General features: G+C 42.8%; 1 protein-coding gene across 4 annotated transcripts; it reads left to right on the plus strand.

The window, feature by feature from the left end:
- The first annotated feature begins 646 nt into the window (after nucleotides 1-646).
- On the plus strand, nucleotides 647-19,807 carry Elmod2 (ELMO domain containing 2). 4 transcript variants are annotated; one of them, XM_052166647.1, is made up of 9 exons: nucleotides 647-774; nucleotides 1,890-2,037; nucleotides 3,775-3,803; nucleotides 9,280-9,377; nucleotides 10,466-10,595; nucleotides 13,298-13,431; nucleotides 15,045-15,113; nucleotides 15,840-15,973; nucleotides 16,300-19,807. In XM_052166647.1, the coding sequence occupies exons 2-9, from the start codon at nucleotides 1,896-1,898 to the stop codon at nucleotides 16,443-16,445; spliced, it is 882 nt and encodes a 293-aa protein (XP_052022607.1). In that variant the 5' UTR covers nucleotides 647-774; nucleotides 1,890-1,895; the 3' UTR covers nucleotides 16,446-19,807. The 4 variants fall into 4 exon arrangements, with proteins under 4 accessions (XP_052022607.1, XP_052022610.1, XP_052022608.1 ...); XM_052166650.1 differs by having other exon boundaries at nucleotides 15,857-15,973; nucleotides 16,300-16,415; XM_052166648.1 differs by lacking the exon at nucleotides 16,300-19,807 and adding an exon at nucleotides 16,162-16,267.
- The last annotated feature ends 204 nt before the right edge of the window (nucleotides 19,808-20,011 follow it).

A 20,011-nucleotide genomic window follows, 5' to 3' on the forward strand; every position in this document is an offset into this window, starting at 1 on the left:
TCCGCTGTATGTAATGATCCCTCCCCCTACTCCCTAAATCCCCTTAATAACTTGTTAGGCAGCTTCACCTGATACTATACTTTTGCAGATTGGTTTGGTGTGTGAGTCTCTGTAGAAGACCACCTGCCACTCACTAGCCAATCAACCGTACTTTTGAGGTTAAAAAAGAATGACACAAATTAGTCTTCCAGTAGAAACGATAGTTAAGAAATGAACGTTTGATGAATTAACTGTTCCATGTTAGTTTTCAGAGGAAAAAGTCGCAACTTCTCATTGCATGCACTAATCACGCAAGTTCTTTTGCGTCATCCATAAAGTCCCTTCGAGCCAAGTTTCCTTTGTGCCTCATAAAGATGGGAAATAATCACTTCGCAGATTAAGAAATGTAGGTGAAAGGGCTGTTGTCACGCCCGCGGTGGAAGCGTCTCCGAAAGCCCTGAGCAAAGTTTCCAGGCCACAGCTCCAGGGTACACGTTGGCGCTGGGCTGGGCGTGGCAGCCGGCCGCCGTTGCCAGGGGAACCGTCCAGCGTCTGGCGCGCTAGCTCGCGGCCCCTCCTCCCGCGCCAGCGATAGGCTGAGAGCGAGCCAATCGGAAGACGACGAAGAGGCGGGGCGCGGAGCCAGGAGCCACCCCGCCCCCGCAGCCTCCGTGCGGACTTCCGGGTCGCGGTGTTCGCAGGGAGCGCTCCGCGTAGAGCGTCGTTTCCGTTGCCGGTGTTTGCAGCTGGGGGAAACCGAGGCAGTGCCAGCTTCCCCCTAGTTCTTCCTGTGAGGTGGCTGCTGTTTTATTTTTCTCTCACCCTGAGTTGCTGGCGTGTGGCTGGGCAAGCCTCGCTGGCGTCCCGCGGATAATCCGCAGGGTGCGGGGGCCGTCGGGGCTTTGTGCAGCGTTCCCGCGCACGAGAGGGGCGGGTCGGCGCGGTGCCCACGGGGCTCGCACTCGGTTTCCCCGCGCCCTGGGGCTCGGCGGGACTGCCTGCCGGCGCCTGGCACTTCTGCCGCCTTCGTCCCGACCAGCGCCGACGGGATGACTCATTTTAAAGATCTTGATCAGCGTGTCTGGCACCGACACCTGGTGCCCTGCTTTGCGGGGATTTCGAATTTGACAGCTACCGGTGCCGGGGCGCAGAGAGGGTGTGTCTGCGAATCCCGGGCTGGAAGGCTGGCGAGGAGAGTTTTCATTTGGGTTCCCGGTATCCGTCCTCCCCTTCGTTTAGCACCCAGTTATATCAAGTGTATAGGTTTTGTGTGTGTATGTGTGTGTGTGTTTCCTTTTGGTGTCTCTGCCCTTCACCTACTGACTGGAAAAATCATGAATTCGTCAGGATGCCACCCGCTCGCTTTCCCAACCTGTGTGCTTCAGTTTGTAAGCCACTTGTAGTGTTTTCATTTGTCGGAGTCAGCTGACTGGGACAGCTGGGCGCGCTCTCAACCAAGGCTGAGGAGAGCTCATTCTTTGGGAAAACACATCTGACGAGTGGTAGATTTGAAATTGTTGCTCGGTTGGTCCTTTTATTCTGGAACGTCTTTGTTCCAAGTTTCAAGGAATGAAAAACGGAACTAGGAATCCAAAATATTAAATGTAATATTTGGCAAAAATGAAACGTGCTTATTATTCTTTGAAGCGATTAAATAATTTGGCCAGTTTTTTTTTTTTTTACTACTTTTTTACTTTTTTTTTTTTAAGTGGCCATTTGGCAAATCATTATTTAAACTGTTGTATGTTATTTCCTTGCCTGATTGATTAAACACTGTCACAAAACAAACACAATGGAATAATAGATTTTATTATAATTTGGGAAGTTGGATCAGCTTAATTTTATTTTTCAGTTCTACAATTCCAGTTCGAGACCTTAGTTAAGCTCTTGTGTTTATATCCTCCTTCCAGGCAAACATGTTCGTGTCTCTGTGGGAGTTCTTCTACGGACACTTTTTCCGATTTTGGATGAAATGGATCTTACGACAGATGACTGGGAAGTGTGAATTGCAGCGAATTTTTGACACCTATGGAGGGGCACAGAGGACCTACAGAATAGGTAATGCCCTTCAAAATAAAGAAAAGGCAAGATTAAGACATAACTGAGCTCTTTCTGCTCATCTGGTGGTCGTTTGAGTTGAGTGAGTCACTGCAGCTGAGACTCTTAAGTTTTGTGGTCTTTGAGTTCTTTTTCTACTACTGACTATTGAACACTGAATAACTGTATATAAAAAGACACTTCCTAGAACATCCCATATGTATCCAAAGAATGAGCCTTTTGGAGGTCTTAAAAAATGTATCAGTTATTATTCAGATTGTATTTGCAGTTGTTTACTAGAAGATTTTTCTCTCTTCCATTTGAAAGTTTTACACAGATGTATGAGGTAAAGACTGAAGAGCCAGTTATCTGCTGTCCTGCTGTGAGGCCTCATTAATCAGTCTTACTTCTTACTCTTGTTTCTGAATGGACAGACTGCTCAGTGGTCGTAGGAAAGGTTTTTAGAACCTGACCGGTCCAGGCTCACAGTGAGGGCCACACGGTTCTGAGCACTTGAGGTATGCATGGTGTTAACTGAGTTGTGCTTTACCTATAGATACCCACTGGATTTCAAAGACTTTATATGAAAAAAGTTTGAAAATGTATGATAATTGTATTTGTAAAACACTGAAGTGATATTTTTGATCTATTAAGTTATAGCAATAAGAACTGCATGTATTTCTTTTTAATTTGATATAGCTACGGAAATGTTTATGGTATGCATGGGGCTTAGTTTGGCTTGCGTTATATTTAAGTCAAATGACAATGTTTCAATGTTCAATTGAAAATGTTCTGACTTCAAACGTAGATGACTGAGAAATGTGGTTTGAAGTTACTGTAGGCATAGTAAGAGAGACCTGGGTGGGGCCACAGCTCCGGATGCTGTGTTAGATAGAAAATTGAGAAATAACCAGCTCCTATTTTGTGTTGATCAAAAATGCCTTGAAGGAGGAATTGATGCCTTTAGGGCCAAGGGATTGAGCTATGGACAGCAGCCCTGTGCCCAGGGTGACATGGAAGAATGGCGGAGTGTCTTGTGATGTGACCACTGGCTGACTGGAGTGTAATGCACAGTTCTCGACACACTTGGGCGCCCACACACACACACACACACACACACCCTACCTGCCTGCTCTGAAGAACCAAGTGCCTCTTGCCCTGACCTCTGTGGGCTCTGCTGATGCACTTCACAGCACGGGAAAAGAGCATAATCTTTACTTTGAGGCAAAAAGCATTTTCCTTACAATTCCCAAAAGGAGAGCATTCTTAATATATCAGAAACTTTTATTCTCTAACAGACCGATACAAATGTTGCCATTCTTGGGATAGAAACCAGGAATGCAAAGGCTGTTTGCCCTGTGCCTGTGAGAGGAAAGCTGGGCCGATCTCTCCTTTGTTCTTGCACTGCTGAGTTGCTGGCCACTCGCTCGGGCTGACGATGAAGAGGGTGCAGTGGAGAACAGAGTCTCAGATGAGTGTCTGGGATCTTAGCGTTGGCAAACACCCCACTGTCAGTCTGCACTGAAACACAGAGTTTTGGGGAAATCAGATTGTCATCAGCTTGGTACTGAATTTGAGGGAAGATGGCTCCCCCTTTTTCTCCATCCTGTAAGATTTTAAGATGATTGTTGTGTTGGTCTTGTAAAAATTGTACCGTAAACTGTGGAAGTGATTTATCATTGCTATTATATTTTTACTACTTGATTTTGGATAATTCAGAAAATGTGCTCAAGTGGTAACTTTTTTTTTTAATTTCAGAAAATTCCTTGACATATTCCAAGAATAAGGTAAGAGCACATTAAAATGCTAATTCTAGAAAACTTAACCTAAGTGTACCTTTTTTTCTTTAAAAAGAACACTTTGATTTCAGGATTATGTTTACTGCCTTTGCTACTAGAAACTGTGAGTTAAATGTTCTCATTTTAGAAATTGTAATTCTGTTTTCAAAATACTTTCTCTGTGTGCTTTAATGGATAGAAGACTATTTCAGACCTCCGCATCCTGCTCTGAGGTCCTACATGTTTATTTTGCAGCAGCTTTGGTGGCTTTGGGGACCAGCATGTTAGGAAAGCCTTTCCCAGGACTGTGTCCTCAGGTAGGTTGTGTGACTGAAGAGCCAAGCAAGTTTTGATCCAAAGTGTCCCAGCATCTGCCACATAGCAGTCAGCTTTTGCTGTATAAAAACAAGCACAAGTCTGCAGAGCCTAAATCGGTATTAGTGTGCGTACACCTGCGGCTCAGCTGCAAGGCCTTGGTCAAGTTGGTGTCTTGTTCTCTGTCTCTTCCGCTCGCCTTACTGTAGGTCACAGGTGCGGTTCAGTGGACAGTGAGGGAATGGCCTCACAGTACGTCGCTGGAGGCCTGGCAGACTGTGTCGTCTCCATTTTCATCTGTGGGTTTAAATGAGTGGCCAAGTGCAGGACAAAGGGTGCATTCTGTACAGCCCAGAGCTGTGACAGGCAGGCAAGAGGTAGCTAACTGACTTGCATGGGATGGAAAGCCTGTCTACCACACACCAGCCGCACTCTTGAAGGTGTGTTACGTGGGAAACCAAGAACTGACCAGCCAGAATTAACTGTAACCTCACAGTGTTTTCTGTATAAGAATTGCTGGTGTATATTATTTTGTGACATTTTTAGTTTAGTTATCTGTGTGCATATCTCTGTTTTAGATATCCATTTATATGTTTGCACTTGGTCATAATGTGAAATATGAATCACAATAAAAACCGTGGACATGATTCGGTTTGCTAGTATTGATAAGAGTTGTTGGCTCACAACAGAATCAGAAGAGTTTTGGGATTCTGCTTCGTTCTGGAGAGTAACCTGTAACTTGTGCTTGCTGTCTTCGGCCCAGTCTCTCACTTACGAGTTGTCTGTGTGCGAGTAACTCACACAGGGTATAGAGGTGCCTTGGTTCAGAATCCTAAACTGTGATTTTTTAAAAAAAAAAATAAATAAATAAGAATATGGCATCTGAAACTTTGAAAGTTTCTGCCCTAATTCTTTAGTTGCACACACACATGTGGTACCTGTTACTGTAATGTAGCAGACAGATCCCACAGCAGCCGTTGGTTGTAAGGGACCTGCTTGCACACATTTTATTTCAGAGCTGTTCCAGCAGGTCTCAGACTCAGTAGCGCCAGCATCCTCTGGAAGCTTCTTGGGAGTGTAGCTCTGATTTTGTATCACATTGTGTATCTGGGAAATGTCCTCTGATAGGTGCTTTCTAGTTCCTTGGAAACTACTGTAAAACTGGTACAGTTCCTTGTGCCACACCCACAGGCCCAGCACTTGTATGTCCTCTCTAATGCTTTGAAACCTGCCTGCACACCATTAGTACTGCCCCGCCAGCCCCACCTGCCCCGCCTTGCTCATCATCGCATCTAGCACTGCTCTTGTCCTGTGCCCCTGCTCCAATCCAGAGCACCACTCGCCCTCGGGCCTGTGGCCTCTAGGGCCAGAGTGCTCGTCCTGCTAAAAGTTCACTAATCACATCAGCTCCAGTTTCATTCGGTTCTGACCTGTGAGCACTCTTGAGCATTCTCTACTTGGAATCGTAAGCCCCACCCCCCTGTCTTTTGCCTTCTTTCTTTTACAGAATTTTACTTCTTTATTTCTCCATTTTTCTCTTGCCCCAAAGAAACAGCACAAAGCAGTGTGTGTCGTTTATGTCTGTATCCCCAGAACTTTCTCTTAGCTAGTTCTGGTGGAGAAGGAACAGAATCTGAACTCCGCCCGCATACATCAGCAGACTGAGGACAGGCTGGAGGAGTGTCTGTGGACTGAGAATTCATTAGTGGGATTTTAGATGTGGTAAAATTAGGCTAAATGTAAGTAGGATAGGGGATCAGATGTTGGTAAAATTTTGACAAGGATTGGGTGACTACCATATATGTTCAGATTCTGCCATGGTTTTCAGTCTTTGTAGAAGTAGTAAAATTGATGGACAGTTATCACTAGGAGACGAGTCAAGAGTGGCACAGAGGAGGAAGGTCTGAATAGGGCTTAGAGCGGTGCTGCAACGTTCCCAGTGCTACGGGCAGCTCCTCATGTGCTGACCTCAACCATAAAATTATTTCTTTGCTACTTCATAATTGTAATTTCACTACTATTATGAACTGTAATGTACCTATCTGATAAGCCAGACTGTAAAGGGTCATTGACTCCTAACGAGTACTGACCCACAAGTTGAGAGTCGCTGACTTAGACTATTATGGGGCCCAACAAGAGTGGATTAAATTAGCAAATTAATATGCTAATTTTCAATTATTTAGTAGCTTTTTAAAAATCTTACTTGCAAATGTTAAAGTTGTATTCTTATGATGTCACCAACAAAAAAATAAAATGAAATACTGATGTGTTTTTTATTCTATAAAGAGAGTAACTAGCAATGCCTATGACTAAGTTAAATCATAGTTGCTTTCTTGTCTTGATGCCTAGAATTGAAGCACCTTTGTCAATATATCGAAATGGGCTTGTCAGTTTAAACATGCAATTGTACATTTCTTCAAGAGAATAATAATATTCTGATGCTGTGGATTTCCACTGACTATCTCTGTATTTTATTACACGAAAAGAAGTCTGGAAATTGTTTTGATTTTATTACTTCCTATGTGTTTGACTTTGTGCAAGTTGCTTGTCCCCTCATCAGTACCTGTGTGGTGATTTTAGGAGGGCAACATAAGAGAGCACATGTTGATAGTGTTGATGATAATGTAAGCCAGTGAACACTACAGTAATACGAGAGAAGGTATTCATGCAACCCTCTTACATATTTAAATACTTTATATCTCTAATGATTGCTATGCATGCATATCCCTGACAGCAATCTCAGAGTATGGTTGTATTGGGTTGTAGACTGTTGGACAGCTGAAACTCCTCCTTTGCTGGTTAAAAATTAAGTCTTACTTCCTCGGTTACAGACTAGGAACTATTTATAACTTATATCCAGGGCTGCTAAAATGTGAAAATCTGGTATTTGAACTATAAATATTGTAGTAATCCCGTGGGTCAAAGAAGAATTTGGTGGGAAAGAGACAAAGAAAATTGAACTGGAAACACAACATATCGACATTTGCTTAGGTCACCAAAGCAATATTTAAAAGTCAAACCAGTTGAAAGCATAGTTCGCTTAGAAATCTGAAAAGAAACTGAGCCCAAAGTAAGCCAAAGAAGTTATAAGGCAGAACAATTAATGAATTAGTAACATAGACAAACATGTGGATAAACTCAGAAACCTATACTTTAAAAAGATTAGTAATGTCAGTAACATCTAACTACTGATGAATTACGAGAGAAAGCCAAGATTTCCAGTCTGAAGAAAGGGATTCCATAGGTCACCATAGCCTGGGTCACAAGTTCTGTGAGCAGCTTCATAATGGTAAATCCTGTAGCTTTTACAAAATGGAAAAAGTTTGTCAAAAGCAGTTTTATCAACTAATATGAAAAATAAAAGAATCTAGGTTGCCTTATATTCAAGAAAAGAAATAAAATCTCTCCTTTAAAATATTGCAAAACTCTCCAGCATTGGCCTGATTAGTTCGCTTTTAATAGATGTCTGGGCCTTTGTACTTTTGAGTGTTTGCCTGTGCAGTCTGTGCACCGTATACATATCTGGTGCCCGCAGAGGTAAGAGGAGGGCATCAGATCGTCTGGAGTTGGATAGCCAGGTGGCTGTGAGCTGTCAGGGAGGTCCTGGGAACCAGACTCAGGTCCCCTGCAGAAGAAGGCAGTGCTCTTTGCCACTGAGCCTCTCTCCAGCCTCGCTTAGTTCTTACCAAACATTTATGGAAGAAGAAACTGTGCCACTGTTAACAGAAAGTCTTGGGAAATAGAGGGAAGAAGCCCAGACCCCCTTTTCGCGTGCACACTAAAACCAAAGACATAAATGAACAGTACAACTCAGTGTCCTTCATATATGTGGTGCAAGAGTTCTTACAGAACATCAGCAAAGTGACCCTAGTCACACATAAAAAGGATACTATATTATGATTAAAGTGTAAATTCAGAGAGTATAATTTATTACCACAGTAACAGAGTCAGAAAACTATGGTCATTTTGACAGAGACTGAAAAATCTGCTCATGATTAAAATCTCTCCCGACCAGAAGAACAAAACTCCCCCAGTCCATTAAAGGCCGCCAGCGGACATCACAGAAGACATTTAACACTGAAGGTTTTATCACATGTAGTTGGGAGCATGACAGATATGTTTAGTGTCTCTGCATCTGTTCAGCGTTGTACTGAAATCCTGGGGACCACAGTCAGCAAGGAAAAAGAAAAAAAGCCAGCCAGCCAGAAAGAACTTACATACTATTGTGTAGTCTGAGAGTGTAGGTGGTGCTGGGTCCCCGGAGGCTGCTGCTGTGTAGGGAGTGAACTGAAGATAGCAGCAGGTTGCGCACTCTGTCTCTATTAACAATGCACTTTTGGGTCATCGACCCCGGCAGCCAGAGATGCTTTAGTGAAAGTTTTCAGTCCTAAAAACCTATGGAGAAATTTTTGAGAAAAAAAAAAAAACCCTGATATTTATCAATTATCATACTAAATATGAATTCCAAAATTGACCTTTGAATTTGTGAAGTTTTAATCAAAATCTCATTGACTATGTTGGAAGACATTGACAAGCTCAGTCTGCAAACTTATGCAGAACTAGAAAGAGTGGCCTGAGCTAGCTCAAGAGATTGTCTAAGAGGGCGGTGCTCAGCATGGGTTCCTAAACAGGAGGTAATCAGACAGACCAGGAACAGACCACACGGGAAGAGCACTTTAATGTGTTGGCACCGTATCCGGCAGGAAGAGAAGCGGCCAGCAGTGGGTGCTGGAGAAGTGGATGTGGCAGGGGGTAGAAGGTTTGGGGGTGAAGAAGGGGTGCACAGAAAGACAGTTGCTAGAGCCTGTTGCTGCTCCTCTGTTTAAAATTCATTTTAAAATCTTGTTTTTCACAGCTATATAGTGTTTTGCGAGCATACCCTCTCTCCTTCCTGCTCTACGTTCTGGATATGTTGGCTCCTTCCCAACCCCCTCCCACTTTCATGACATCATCATTTATTGTTTCATTATGATTACTTTTATAAGTGTGGGGAGGAGGCTTTTAGAAAGCCACAAACACTTATATGGCTCCAGCTTTTGGGGAGATCTGAAGTAAGTGTGATTTCTTTTTGCATTTTAATGCCGTCTTTGTAAAGTTGCTTAAAAGTCTCAAAACAGACTTCTGTGTCAGCCTTCGGAGACCGCTCATTCCGCTGTCTCTCTGTAACTAGGTCCTACAGAATGCAACACGCGTTGCCGAGAACGAACTGGACAGGTGTATAGTGAGCATCATGAAGGAAAAGAACATTTGCCCTGAGAAGGACACCAGGTGTGCTGCCCCCTCTGTGACTGTCACCCGCTGTGCAGAGCCCCGCACAGTTGGACTGTGGTGGGAAGGTTTGTGGGTGAGACAACCCAGCTCTGTCATCCCCTGAGCATTGGGGCCCACAACGCTGAGAGCGAACTGCACAGGCAGCAGCCGCAGGGCCAGGCCCTCCCGCTGAGTCCCTGGGGTTAAATAGCTGGCATCCGTCCTTCCTGACCTTCAGATTCTGGTGTCTGTGTGCTGTCAGTTCAGTCCTCCCATGTCCCTCCTGTGTGTGTCATGTGTTCCGCTGAGCCCTTGCACTGCTCTCCGTCCTTCACGAACAGGCTGCACTGGCCATCCGTTGGCCGTGGATTTTTGTTCTACAAGAGTCACTGTGTAGCTGGCCAGACAGATGATGGGCACCCTGAGGAACTGAAGACTTCACGTCTTCTGTGGTATAAGAAGTCACATTGGTTGATACTTAAGTAAGGGAGGTAAAGGTGGCTTTGGGGATGCGACAGCAGTTAGGAAGTGAACCCTTGGGGTAAGAGGTCACAACCCCTGCAGCGAGTTGGTACTGTACAGACTGCTCTGCAGGTCATTTCATAGGGTGAGGGTTAAAGGTCTTCCAAACTGTCGATGGATTGGAATTTGAAGTACTCTGGCCTAGAACTAAAGGTTAGTGTGCTGTTGCTACAGCAGAGTCACTGTGAAAAGCATGTAGCTCCAGGGAGAGCAAGCTATGTGCTTGGGCAAACTGAGGTAACTTGTCAGAGGCTGTTTTGTATACACTTCAAATTATTAGAGATGTTGCCAAGTGGCAGTAAAGATTTGGGGCGGTGTGGCCCACATCTCAGAGAACATGTGTTGAGAGACTTCTTGTAATGGAGTCAGTCACACGGTGCATGCTGTCTAGGCCTTGTTTTTTCACAGCCCTGACTGATGCTCTGCACAGCCTTTGGTGCGTAAAGAGGCTCTTTGATGCATCTTGAGTTAAATCAGAAGTGAAAAAAACCACTTCCTAAATAGATGTATGGTACCCCGCCCCCCAGGCCTTGCTTTATTGTGATAAAGAGGTCTGATTTAAACTAATAATTTTATCCTCTCAGTTTTCAGATCTGCATGAGGACGTGCTTGCTGCAGATAACTGGCTACAAACAGCTCTACCAGGATGTGGAAAATGTGAGGAAAAAGCCTTATGACTCTGCCAATGCACAGCACGAGAGGCTGCTCCTCAAGGTGAGCGTGGCTCTGGGCTCTGGGCTCGGGGCTCGGGGCTCGGGGCTCGGGGCTCAGGGCGCTTCTGTCCTGAGCTGTGTGCCTTCTCCAAGTCCACTTGGCCCTCCTGTTTGTTTGCCTCTTGAAGACTATGTTAGATTTAATCAATAGGGGAAGATTGTTGGTCAGCAAGTCTTAGTTGATAAGCATCTTTAAAAACATATTTGTGCTTTTAATTCTGACGTAATGACCCATTCACAAAAGAAGACCTCTTTGGACTCAGAGCCCAGGCGCACAGGCCTCAGAGCCTCTGCTTATCTAATTTGCTTGTGGAGAGTCGGCTTTCCTTCAGCAGCACGGAAGCTGTGAAGTGCGTGTCCCTTTGCACAGCTGTGTGTCTCTTGTCTCACTAGTTAGCAGATACTGCCACAGCAAGAAAAGGAGAGAGAGCGCCTTCCGGTCTCCTGCTTCTGCTGTGTAAGTGTGTGAGGTGGTAGTAGTGTCCATATCTAAAGACTGAGGCCTAGAGAAGGTGCTGTCAGCTGTCTGGTGTGGCCCTTGACTGGAGGAAAAGGACTCCAAGGCCTGGGGCGTGGGCTGACTTGTCCTGTCTCCCGCTACAGTTCACACAGCCTGTAGGAGGATTGAAGCTGTGGTTTTAATTGTTTTCTTTCATTCTTTCACATTTTTATTCTCTCTTTCCATTCAGTCCTCCTCTCCCTTCTCCCTCTTGTCCTCTCTCTCAGTCCTTTCTGGTCTCCCCCCCCCTCCTCACCATTTTCATAAAGTAGGGGTTTCCTGGTGACATTTCAGGGAGCCTAATTTTGGCTGACCCCACCCCCCATATGTCCCTCCTTCCTGCTCCCCTCCCTGCTGACGCCCTTCTCCCCTTTATCTCATGTGAACTCAGTTACCCTTAAAGCACAAGCATGTATTGTTCTTTGAGTTAGGACTCGATATGAGCAAATGTTCTAAGGACAGTCACACTGGGGACACCTGAGTAAGACAAAATGCTTAAAACAGCAAAGGCAGGGCTGGAGACGTGGCTCAGAATGGAAGAGTGTTCCTGTCATTGCAGAGGACTCGGGTCCATCACCATTCATAGCTCCAGTCCCAGGGAATCTGAATGATCTGGGAAAGCGTGAGACAAAACATGCTCACACTCATAAACAAAATAAATAAATCTAAACGAACAACAAAACCTTTTTTGGGGAAAAATGTAAACAAACACTTCACCTAACTGCAAAATTAAACTAAAACGTGATCTTGTTCTGAGGTTACTAAGGAGCTGTTCTGTGGATTAGCTTATATGAATGATTTAAAGCACGCTAGGCGATCGCTCAGTCTCTATTCACCTTAGCGTCAAAGCGTTCTGGGTTACACCTGCTGTCCTGACGGAGTAAGACCTATGTCCGAGCACCCCATCCAGGGACCTGTATCCTGGCCGTCCCTATGAAATTCAGCTCTGTTGTAGACTGGCGGCCACTTTAGCACACGTCCTGCTAGGAGGGAGCTCTGGAACGAAGTCGTTCAAATAGAATCCAAAGACCAACTCAGCAGCTCTCGTGAGTGTCTAGTGTTTGGATCTGAACGTCCATCTTGGCCTTATGAAATCAGCGTCTCCAGGCTGCAGCCCATAATGGATATTGCAATTTGAGTATTAAAAGCTGAATATGGTGGCATGTTCCTCTAACCCTAGAATTTTGGAGATTGAGGCAGGAGGATGGGATTTAAGACCATCCTGGGCTGCATAAAAAGACCCCATCTCCAGAAACAAATGAACAAATGCATTAAGATTGAGCAGAGGTTCTCTAGTGCAGCCCACATGTCTGAAGCCTTCTTGCTGTGGCCACATTCCTCCTCAGCGAGCTTCCTGCTCATAAGACAGTGGGCAAGATAAAGCCCTGGCTAATAACTAGATCTAGCTTGAGGAAATCCTGGAAGGCCACAGTGTTGACATCGTATTAGGTGACAGGACACCTTCACTCTGCAGTGCCTGATGTGGTGATGAAATGGGGAAGGGGCAAGCATTTCTGTTTTGCAAAGCTTTTCAGTTTTTTTATTCAATGTGTACAAGTCTGTTTTGTCTGATGACTTACATTAGATCTTGAAAATGATGAATTTTTCTTAATTGTTTTTCATTGATGGTTTATTACTAACAAAGGGTAAGATTGTTAATCAACATTATTTACTTGATAGCTTCAGTGGTAATATATTTATTTAAAACCAAATAATTTTTTTCTCTTAAAAAATAAAATTTTATGAAATAATCACATATACCCATTTCTTGAGTTATTTTAATATTATTCTATGATCCCATCCCTCAGAATTAATTTCTCTTTATTCTTCTCCCCTACATCTCTTTATTGAAGATTAACCACCCAGCATTACAGCATATCCTATTCAAGCCAAATATGGGTCCATTTGCCCAAGACTGCTCTTCCCACACAGTGTAATGATAGTACACATGGTTAGTAAACGCAGGCCATTGCTCTAGATTGCCGTGGTGTTTGCTCTTAAAAAATGATTCTTCACAACAGTCATTCTGGTTGGAGTAGATATACTATGTTTGAAGTGCAGTCCTCGTTGATCTTAGAATCTTCATATAAAGGTTGTTGAACATCAAGTATTCAGTTATGAATTAGATAAACTAAAAAAAGGAAAATGTCTCAGTAAACCAAGAACATTACTATTATCTGTAACACAAAAGTGTGTTTGTGCAGCTTTGGAGTCTTCTGATGCCAACAAAAAAGTTGAAGGGCCGGATCTCCAAGCAGTGGGCAGACATTGGTTTCCAAGGTGATGATCCCAAAACAGACTTCCGAGGCATGGGCATCCTCGGGCTGATCAATCTTGTGTAAGTAAAATAAATGTTCCTGTTCTTGGCTGAAGGGAATTCTGCACCTGCCTCATATTGACTCTAAGTTTTCTTAGGTGTGATGTGCATGTTTGCTTGTGTGTGTGTGTGTGTGTGTGTGTGTGTGTACATGTGTGTATGTGCGAGCGTGCGTGGGGTCTTGTGTGTGTGCATGTCCATGTGTGTTGTGTGCTTACTCACCTGTGTTTTCGGTGCCTTCTCCTTCCTCCCTTTCTTCCTCCCCTCTGACATCTGCTTCAGAGTCATGAACACCCCTTTCTGGTTTTGCCTTGTGTTTCCCTTGTGCGGGCTCTGATTCCATTTGGGGAAATAACCAGGTTAGGTGGTGACATGCTCCCAACTCCCTCTGGCCGCTGACCTGAACCCTCAAGTATCATGTTGTAACAACTTGGTTTTCCCTCAGTACTTAGGCTACATGCATGCAGTCCTAAATAGTCAATATAAATCGAGGCTGGTAGTCAGCACTGTTCTAGTAAGCAACTGGAGATCAAGTCCTTATACCCGTGGTTCTCACTGTGGATTCTGACCCGTTGGGTGGCATATCAGATACTTACATTGTTATTTATAACAGTAGTAAAATTACAGTTAGGAAGTAGCAGTGAAGCACTTTTGTGGTTGAAGTCAAAGCATTAGGAAGTTTGAAAACACTGCTATAGAGATATGCAAGTGTACAGACTGTGGTGTTCGAGTTTATCTGGGGATTGTGAGTTTCAGAAGGTAACTAATGTTGATAATGGGAAGCCAATAGTTTCTTTGGATGGTTCTTAATGTGAAAAAAAAATATGTGAATTGAACTAAGTTAATCCTGAGAAAATGTTTAGGTCAATGTGGGTAAAGCTGTCGGGGGAAGGATAAGTCATAATGAGGTTTCAAGACCTGCGCCATTTTAAATTCTAAAAGCATGTATGTTTGGGCAATGCCTAAAGTTTTATAGTTCTATGTAGTTCTGCTTCCTGATGATATATCAGCAATCTTTAAGGAACTTAAGTGACATCCCTGCCTCCATTGGAAGGGAATCCTACTGAGCCCAGAGTTTAAGTAACTTCAGAGTCTGACTCTAGACTGTACTGAGGGGTCGTACTCTAATGATATGCAGTTTCTTCACCGTATTTAGAGCCTAGGCCGTGTGAAGATGGCCAGTATCCACATCCGTCAGGAATGTCTGCTCGGCAGCAGCGTTACAGGCGTGCTCCAGTCGTGGCAGGCAGACCGACAATGAGGGAGGGCAGCCCAGCTGCACTCTCCTACTGGAGAGGATGAGAGTTAGCAGATTTCAAAACTCTTTTTTTGTAAGCAAATAGGACATCCCTTTGTAGGGGATTTCACTGCTGAAATGGTCTTGCCAAGAGCCAGCCTGTCTGTGTTCCTTATTTAGTAGGCCTGATTCTTTAGGATTAAATCTGGACTCAGAAACCTATTTGAACCATCGGATGGCTTGAGGTGGGTGGAGATGCAGCGGCTGTGGCAGCGAGGGCCGTGGCAGCGAGGGCCGTGACAGCGAGGGCTGTTGGTGTGACAGGTACCCGCTCTCAAGTGTTTACTCTGCTTTCAGTGAGACATTTCACTTCACCATTTTCCTTGACCTTGTTTAGGTATTTCAGTGAAAACTACACCAGCGAAGCGCATCAGATTCTGTCCCGCTCCAATCACCCCAAACTAGGGTAAGCTGGGAAGGCATTCAAGGAGCCAGACTCTGGAAGTGAAAATGACTATTTTAAAATGTACCCTAAAATGATGTTATTTTAATGATTGAAAGTACAGAAAGGATAATGTAAACTATTTTAATATATATTCCAAAATAAATTTTATCACATGATGTAGTAGTTTATAAAAGAAAGATAGGGGCTCATATTTTTTCAAGAACTATTTCAAAGTAGAAGGAGAAACTAACATTGAAATGGGAAAATCACAGTTAGCTTTGAAAATAGTAAAGGAAATACAAACCGAGCCCTCGTTACCAGCTTTATATTGCTTTACATATAATAACCGGGACAATAGCGCCTGGTAAGTATTTACATATAATAACCGGGACAATAGCGCCTGGTAAGTATTTACATATAATAACCGGGACAATAGCGCCTGGTAAGTATTTACATATAATAACCGGGACAATAGCGCCTGGTAAGTATAGTATCCCTCTCCTTACTGTTTTTGAATGTTGTGCAGTCAGAACTTTTATTTTTACTTTTTAGCTTCTATTCAGAAAATAACAGCCTTCAAAAACCAAGCACTTTGATCCTTCTGACTGTCGGAGTTTAGAAAGGTTACTGCGAAGTGAGTCGGGTGTTAGGAGTGCAGTCGAGACAGTCTGGGTGACCCAGTAAACTCTTTACATGCTACAGGCTTCTGCTGTCGGCTGGCTGTGTAACTGGTTGTTTCTGACGTAGGTATTCTTATGCAATAGTTGGGATCAATCTTACAGAGATGGCTTACAGCTTACTGAAGAGCGAGGCCCTCAAGCTTCACCTTTACAACTTTGTGCCGGGGGTGCCAACGATGGAGCACTTCCACCAGTTTTACTGTGAGTATCAGGGTCAGAACCAGGCCTGGCCAAGAGCAATTCTAACTCTCAACGAGGCAGAATATAGAGCCTTTAACCTAATGCCTCTGAAGTACAGAGTTTATGCTTATCATGTGATTGTTTGAGATCTTTGCTGGGAGATGATCTCTAAGTGCACTTTATACCTTACTTTCTTTATTTGAACCCAGGTTGTGCAGCTGCCATGACAGGCAGCCATAGCCCGCGAGCCATCCCCCTGGCCCAAGATGCATGTATACTTCTGAAGATGGCCTTATAGATGAATTTATTCCTGTGGACATGTGTTTGTGTGATTTTTTTACTTGCAGGTTACCTTGTTTATGAATTTGACAAGTTTTGGGTTGAGGAAGAGCCAGAAAGCATTATGTACTTCAACTTGTACAGAGAGAAGTTTCACGAGAGGATCAAAGGACTCTTGATGGATTGCAATGCTGTGCTCACTCTGAAAACATGAGCCGTCTGGGTATCTTCGCTTTCTACCACGTTTTGCACACACAACAGAATTTATATGTTATTATAGAAATTATCTGATTAACTACACTCATATAATTTCCTACAAAAAGTACTTCAGAAACTCTATTTAAGAAAGCTAGTGGACAATCGGTGTATGTTTACAGTTGTTTGTACACTGTTCTCCAAAGGTCCCCCCCCCTTCCAAAGAGCCCTTCCGGAGTCACACGAACTACAGTTTGGAACTTGGGTCTTAGCCTGTTAGTTTAAAGTATAAATCAGGTATATTTATATTTAGCCAAATGATCAAATGTGCACGAATCTGTTCTCATTTCGTGAGTGGTGCTCCCAAGCGCGTGTCAGTTTTAAAACTCCGCAGGGTGACTGTTGGTCCGGAAGTGGCTTCTGAATGCTCTTTGTCTTTTTATTTCTAGGCAAATCAGCACAGGGTGTCCTCTGAGGCTTTCTTTTCGTCTCTAGCTCTTGTCAAGATGTCCTTAGAGCAGAGAGAGCATGGCTCTGTCAGGGAGTGGAAACAGTCATGGCTTCCTTTTGATTCTCTGGTGACAGACAGAAACGAGATGATGGCAGTACTGATGACTAGCTCATTATAAATAACCCACGTTGGAAATCTTTAGAATTCTAGGTATTTACTCCAGTTCTGCGTTTGCCTTTATCAGCTGTAGAAGGAACCTTCCTCAGAGGCGAGGCCCACTGGAAGAACGCTCTGCCTGTTTGTTTAGAAAGGAGGTGCTTCTACTGAGAAAGTCCTGATTGCATTTGAAACATAGTTTCCTTTTTGATAAAACTGTCTTTGAAACTTAGACAAGAAGAAAGCTTAGAGCTTTTTAGACATCTGTTCCCTATCATTGGTGTATTTACATGCTTTTCACTTTGCTTTCCCTTGCTTTGATTCTGGTGTTTCTGGGTAATGTTGTAGGGACCTGGGTTAGCAGGCTGTGGGGTGCTACCATAGCCTGGATCATGACTGTGCATTTTTGTATAGCTTTATTCTCCAAAGTCTCAGGAGGGCAGCAAGCACTGTCCAGGATTATATGTGAGATTCTAATGGGGTGGTTTCCTCTTGGCTACTTTAGAGATTTGTTCTCAGAGCAAAACTAAAAGAGCCTAAAGATAGGAAAGATGATTGGACTGAGAAGCACTGCTTAAGTCCTTTGGAAACCAGTTATAACAACATAGTTTAACCTAAAACATGGTGATGTTTTGCACATCTTTTAATATCAGGTATTTAAAGACTAGCTTGTGTGATAGAGGAAAGTTTGCCAAGCTTTCCCACAATTTGTTCATGTCTTCTGTTGAGCCTGTTTTCACACTTGTCAGAGAGTGAGAGAGCGCGGTATAGATGTCGCATAGAGAGCCCCAGCTGGGTGTTGTATAGTGCTGCACAGCAGAGCATGGGCTCAAATGGTTTTTCCTGAAGGAAGATAAAACTTTTTTGTAAGTAGGTTTGTTTTATAATACTAGAAAGGATTTAGCTTTTTAGTATTATAGGAATTTAATAATTAATTTCTTATAGGGGACTTGTTGACCCTGGTAATATAATCTCATTTTTGAAGAATCTTTTGTCATCCAGGTTTTATGTATTGTGTAGCAAAACTCTAATAGGGAGCACATGTTTACCATTATTGTTCACTGTATTATAGTGTGACGTCTTCCATGGAAAGCAGCTGTGTTAGTCTTTAACTTTTGTGCTAAAAGTACTTGTGCATGTATTTTAATCTTTGAGCAGCCTAGATCTTGGACTGATTTATCAGCATAGGTAATAAAAAGACTACTTGAAGTATGAAAGAGGAAATAATAATAATAATAATTAATAATAATACTAAGTAATTATTTCCTGGCAGAAAAAAAACTCTAATGATGCTAAGAACATATGTTATGGTTTGGTTAATGTCACAGTCTTTAAATCCTCCTTTGTTTGTACATTACAGATATTGTTTGAGTTTTTTATTTTTTTGTTAAAATTATTATTAGCCATTTCAGATAATTATATAGTAAACTGATCTGTAAGCCAATTCCAGCTTCAAAGTTCTGATATTCTGGAAGTTTGACTGCCACTAGCTGTACACTAGAATGTGACAGAAACCCCTGGCTGATGGGCTGGGTGTATGCAGGAAAGGAACAGCACAGTCTGTTTCCTTTACATGCAGGAGACATCAGAACTTGATGCAGTTTTAAAACCCATGTTTAGATGCTCACCTGTATCTAGGACTAGTAAAATTACAATGTTGCAATTGGTAGTAATGGCATTGAAGTACAAGAAAGTTGCATTACTTTTAGATTAAATCAAGTAGAATTGATGTGAAGATGGATTCTTATACATGTGACAGTGAAGACATTTGACCAGTGACAAGAATAGCATAAAAATATAATGGCAACATTTAAGAGTTCAGATGCTCTGAAAGACAATCTTTTTAAACATGGGAGACACTTGGGTATCATGGAATCTAAATCAGGCTCTTTGTAAATAAATGTAACAATACAGCTAGGTATAAAAATGAACATAAAACTGGCACCATTTATAGTTAAAAAAAAAAAGACTCTTTTTCTTAAACATCTCTACCCTGTTTTTTCTTTCTTTCTATTTTATAACTAGATTTGTGTTGTTTTTTCTATGAAAATATATGCAGCATTTATTCTTCCCTCACTGTTGGCCTTCATTCTTATCATTCTGTTCCTTGAGAATATTCAGCAAAAGGGATTTTGATTAAAAGTTTTGCTCAAGAAAGAAAGAAAGAGAAAGAAAGAAAGAAAGAAAGAAAGAAAGAAAGAAAGATTGATTGATTCCTTGGGTGTGAAAAGCAGCTCTTCATTTCTGCAGCAGGGGTTATCAGCAGCATAGAAGATAGAGCTTGCCCAGGAAGGTAATAGTTTATTCTTGTGCTCATAACTGGGGATCAGAGGCTGCATCCCCAGGACAGGTGCTCTACTCCAATCCACGAAGGATGGTGCGTTGGGGAGGCTTTGTCATCATGTTCATGTGTAGTCTCTCCACACATGTGGCTTTTAAATGAAGATGACACATTCACACTCTGAGAAAAATCATGATGTATATTTTTGGTTTTTTTCTGACTCTAGTTTTTGCTGAGATAAAAGTTTTAAATGTAGTGTAGGTAAGACCCAACAACCACATTGACTTTGGTAGGGTAGTTCTGTTTTGTTAAAATACTGACAAATATTTAAGCTATAGTGTTCCCTGGAGGGAAAGTACCAGTTGGTAACTTAAATTTTTGTCTATTTTGCATCAAGCATTTGAATTTCATGTAAAAGCAATAGTATGAGACGTGCTGTCCTTTCATTTGTGACGTTAAGTGAGAGAATAAAATCACAGCTAAACTGTTGTAAGCCTCTCTCTGGATGCTTGGAGTGCCTTCATGTTCCCCACCGTGTTCCACCCCTATTTAAATCATTTGAGTTCAGGAAACAATGCTTGCTTGCTTAAGATAAGTTGTAACACATAGACTTGTGACTCTTAAATCACCTCATGATTATATAAGATGCTATTGGCTCAGAGTAAGTGGCTCTGAGACTACAAGTATTTTTTTTACA

The sequence above is a fragment of the Apodemus sylvaticus genome, chromosome 21 (assembly GCF_947179515.1).
Source record: "Apodemus sylvaticus chromosome 21, mApoSyl1.1, whole genome shotgun sequence".
Lineage (NCBI taxonomy): Eukaryota > Metazoa > Chordata > Mammalia > Rodentia > Muridae > Apodemus > Apodemus sylvaticus.

Coding starts and splice junctions, on each gene's coding strand:
- Elmod2 (XM_052166647.1), top strand. CDS start 1,896: ATGTTCGTGTCTCTGTGGGAGTTCTTCTACGGACACTTTTTCCGATTT. Junction 9,378..10,465: donor TGCCCTGAGAAGGACACCAG/GTGTGCTGCCCC, acceptor TTATCCTCTCAG/TTTTCAGATCTGCATGAGGA. Junction 15,114..15,839: donor TCCAATCACCCCAAACTAGG/GTAAGCTGGGAA, acceptor TTTCTGACGTAG/GTATTCTTATGCAATAGTTG.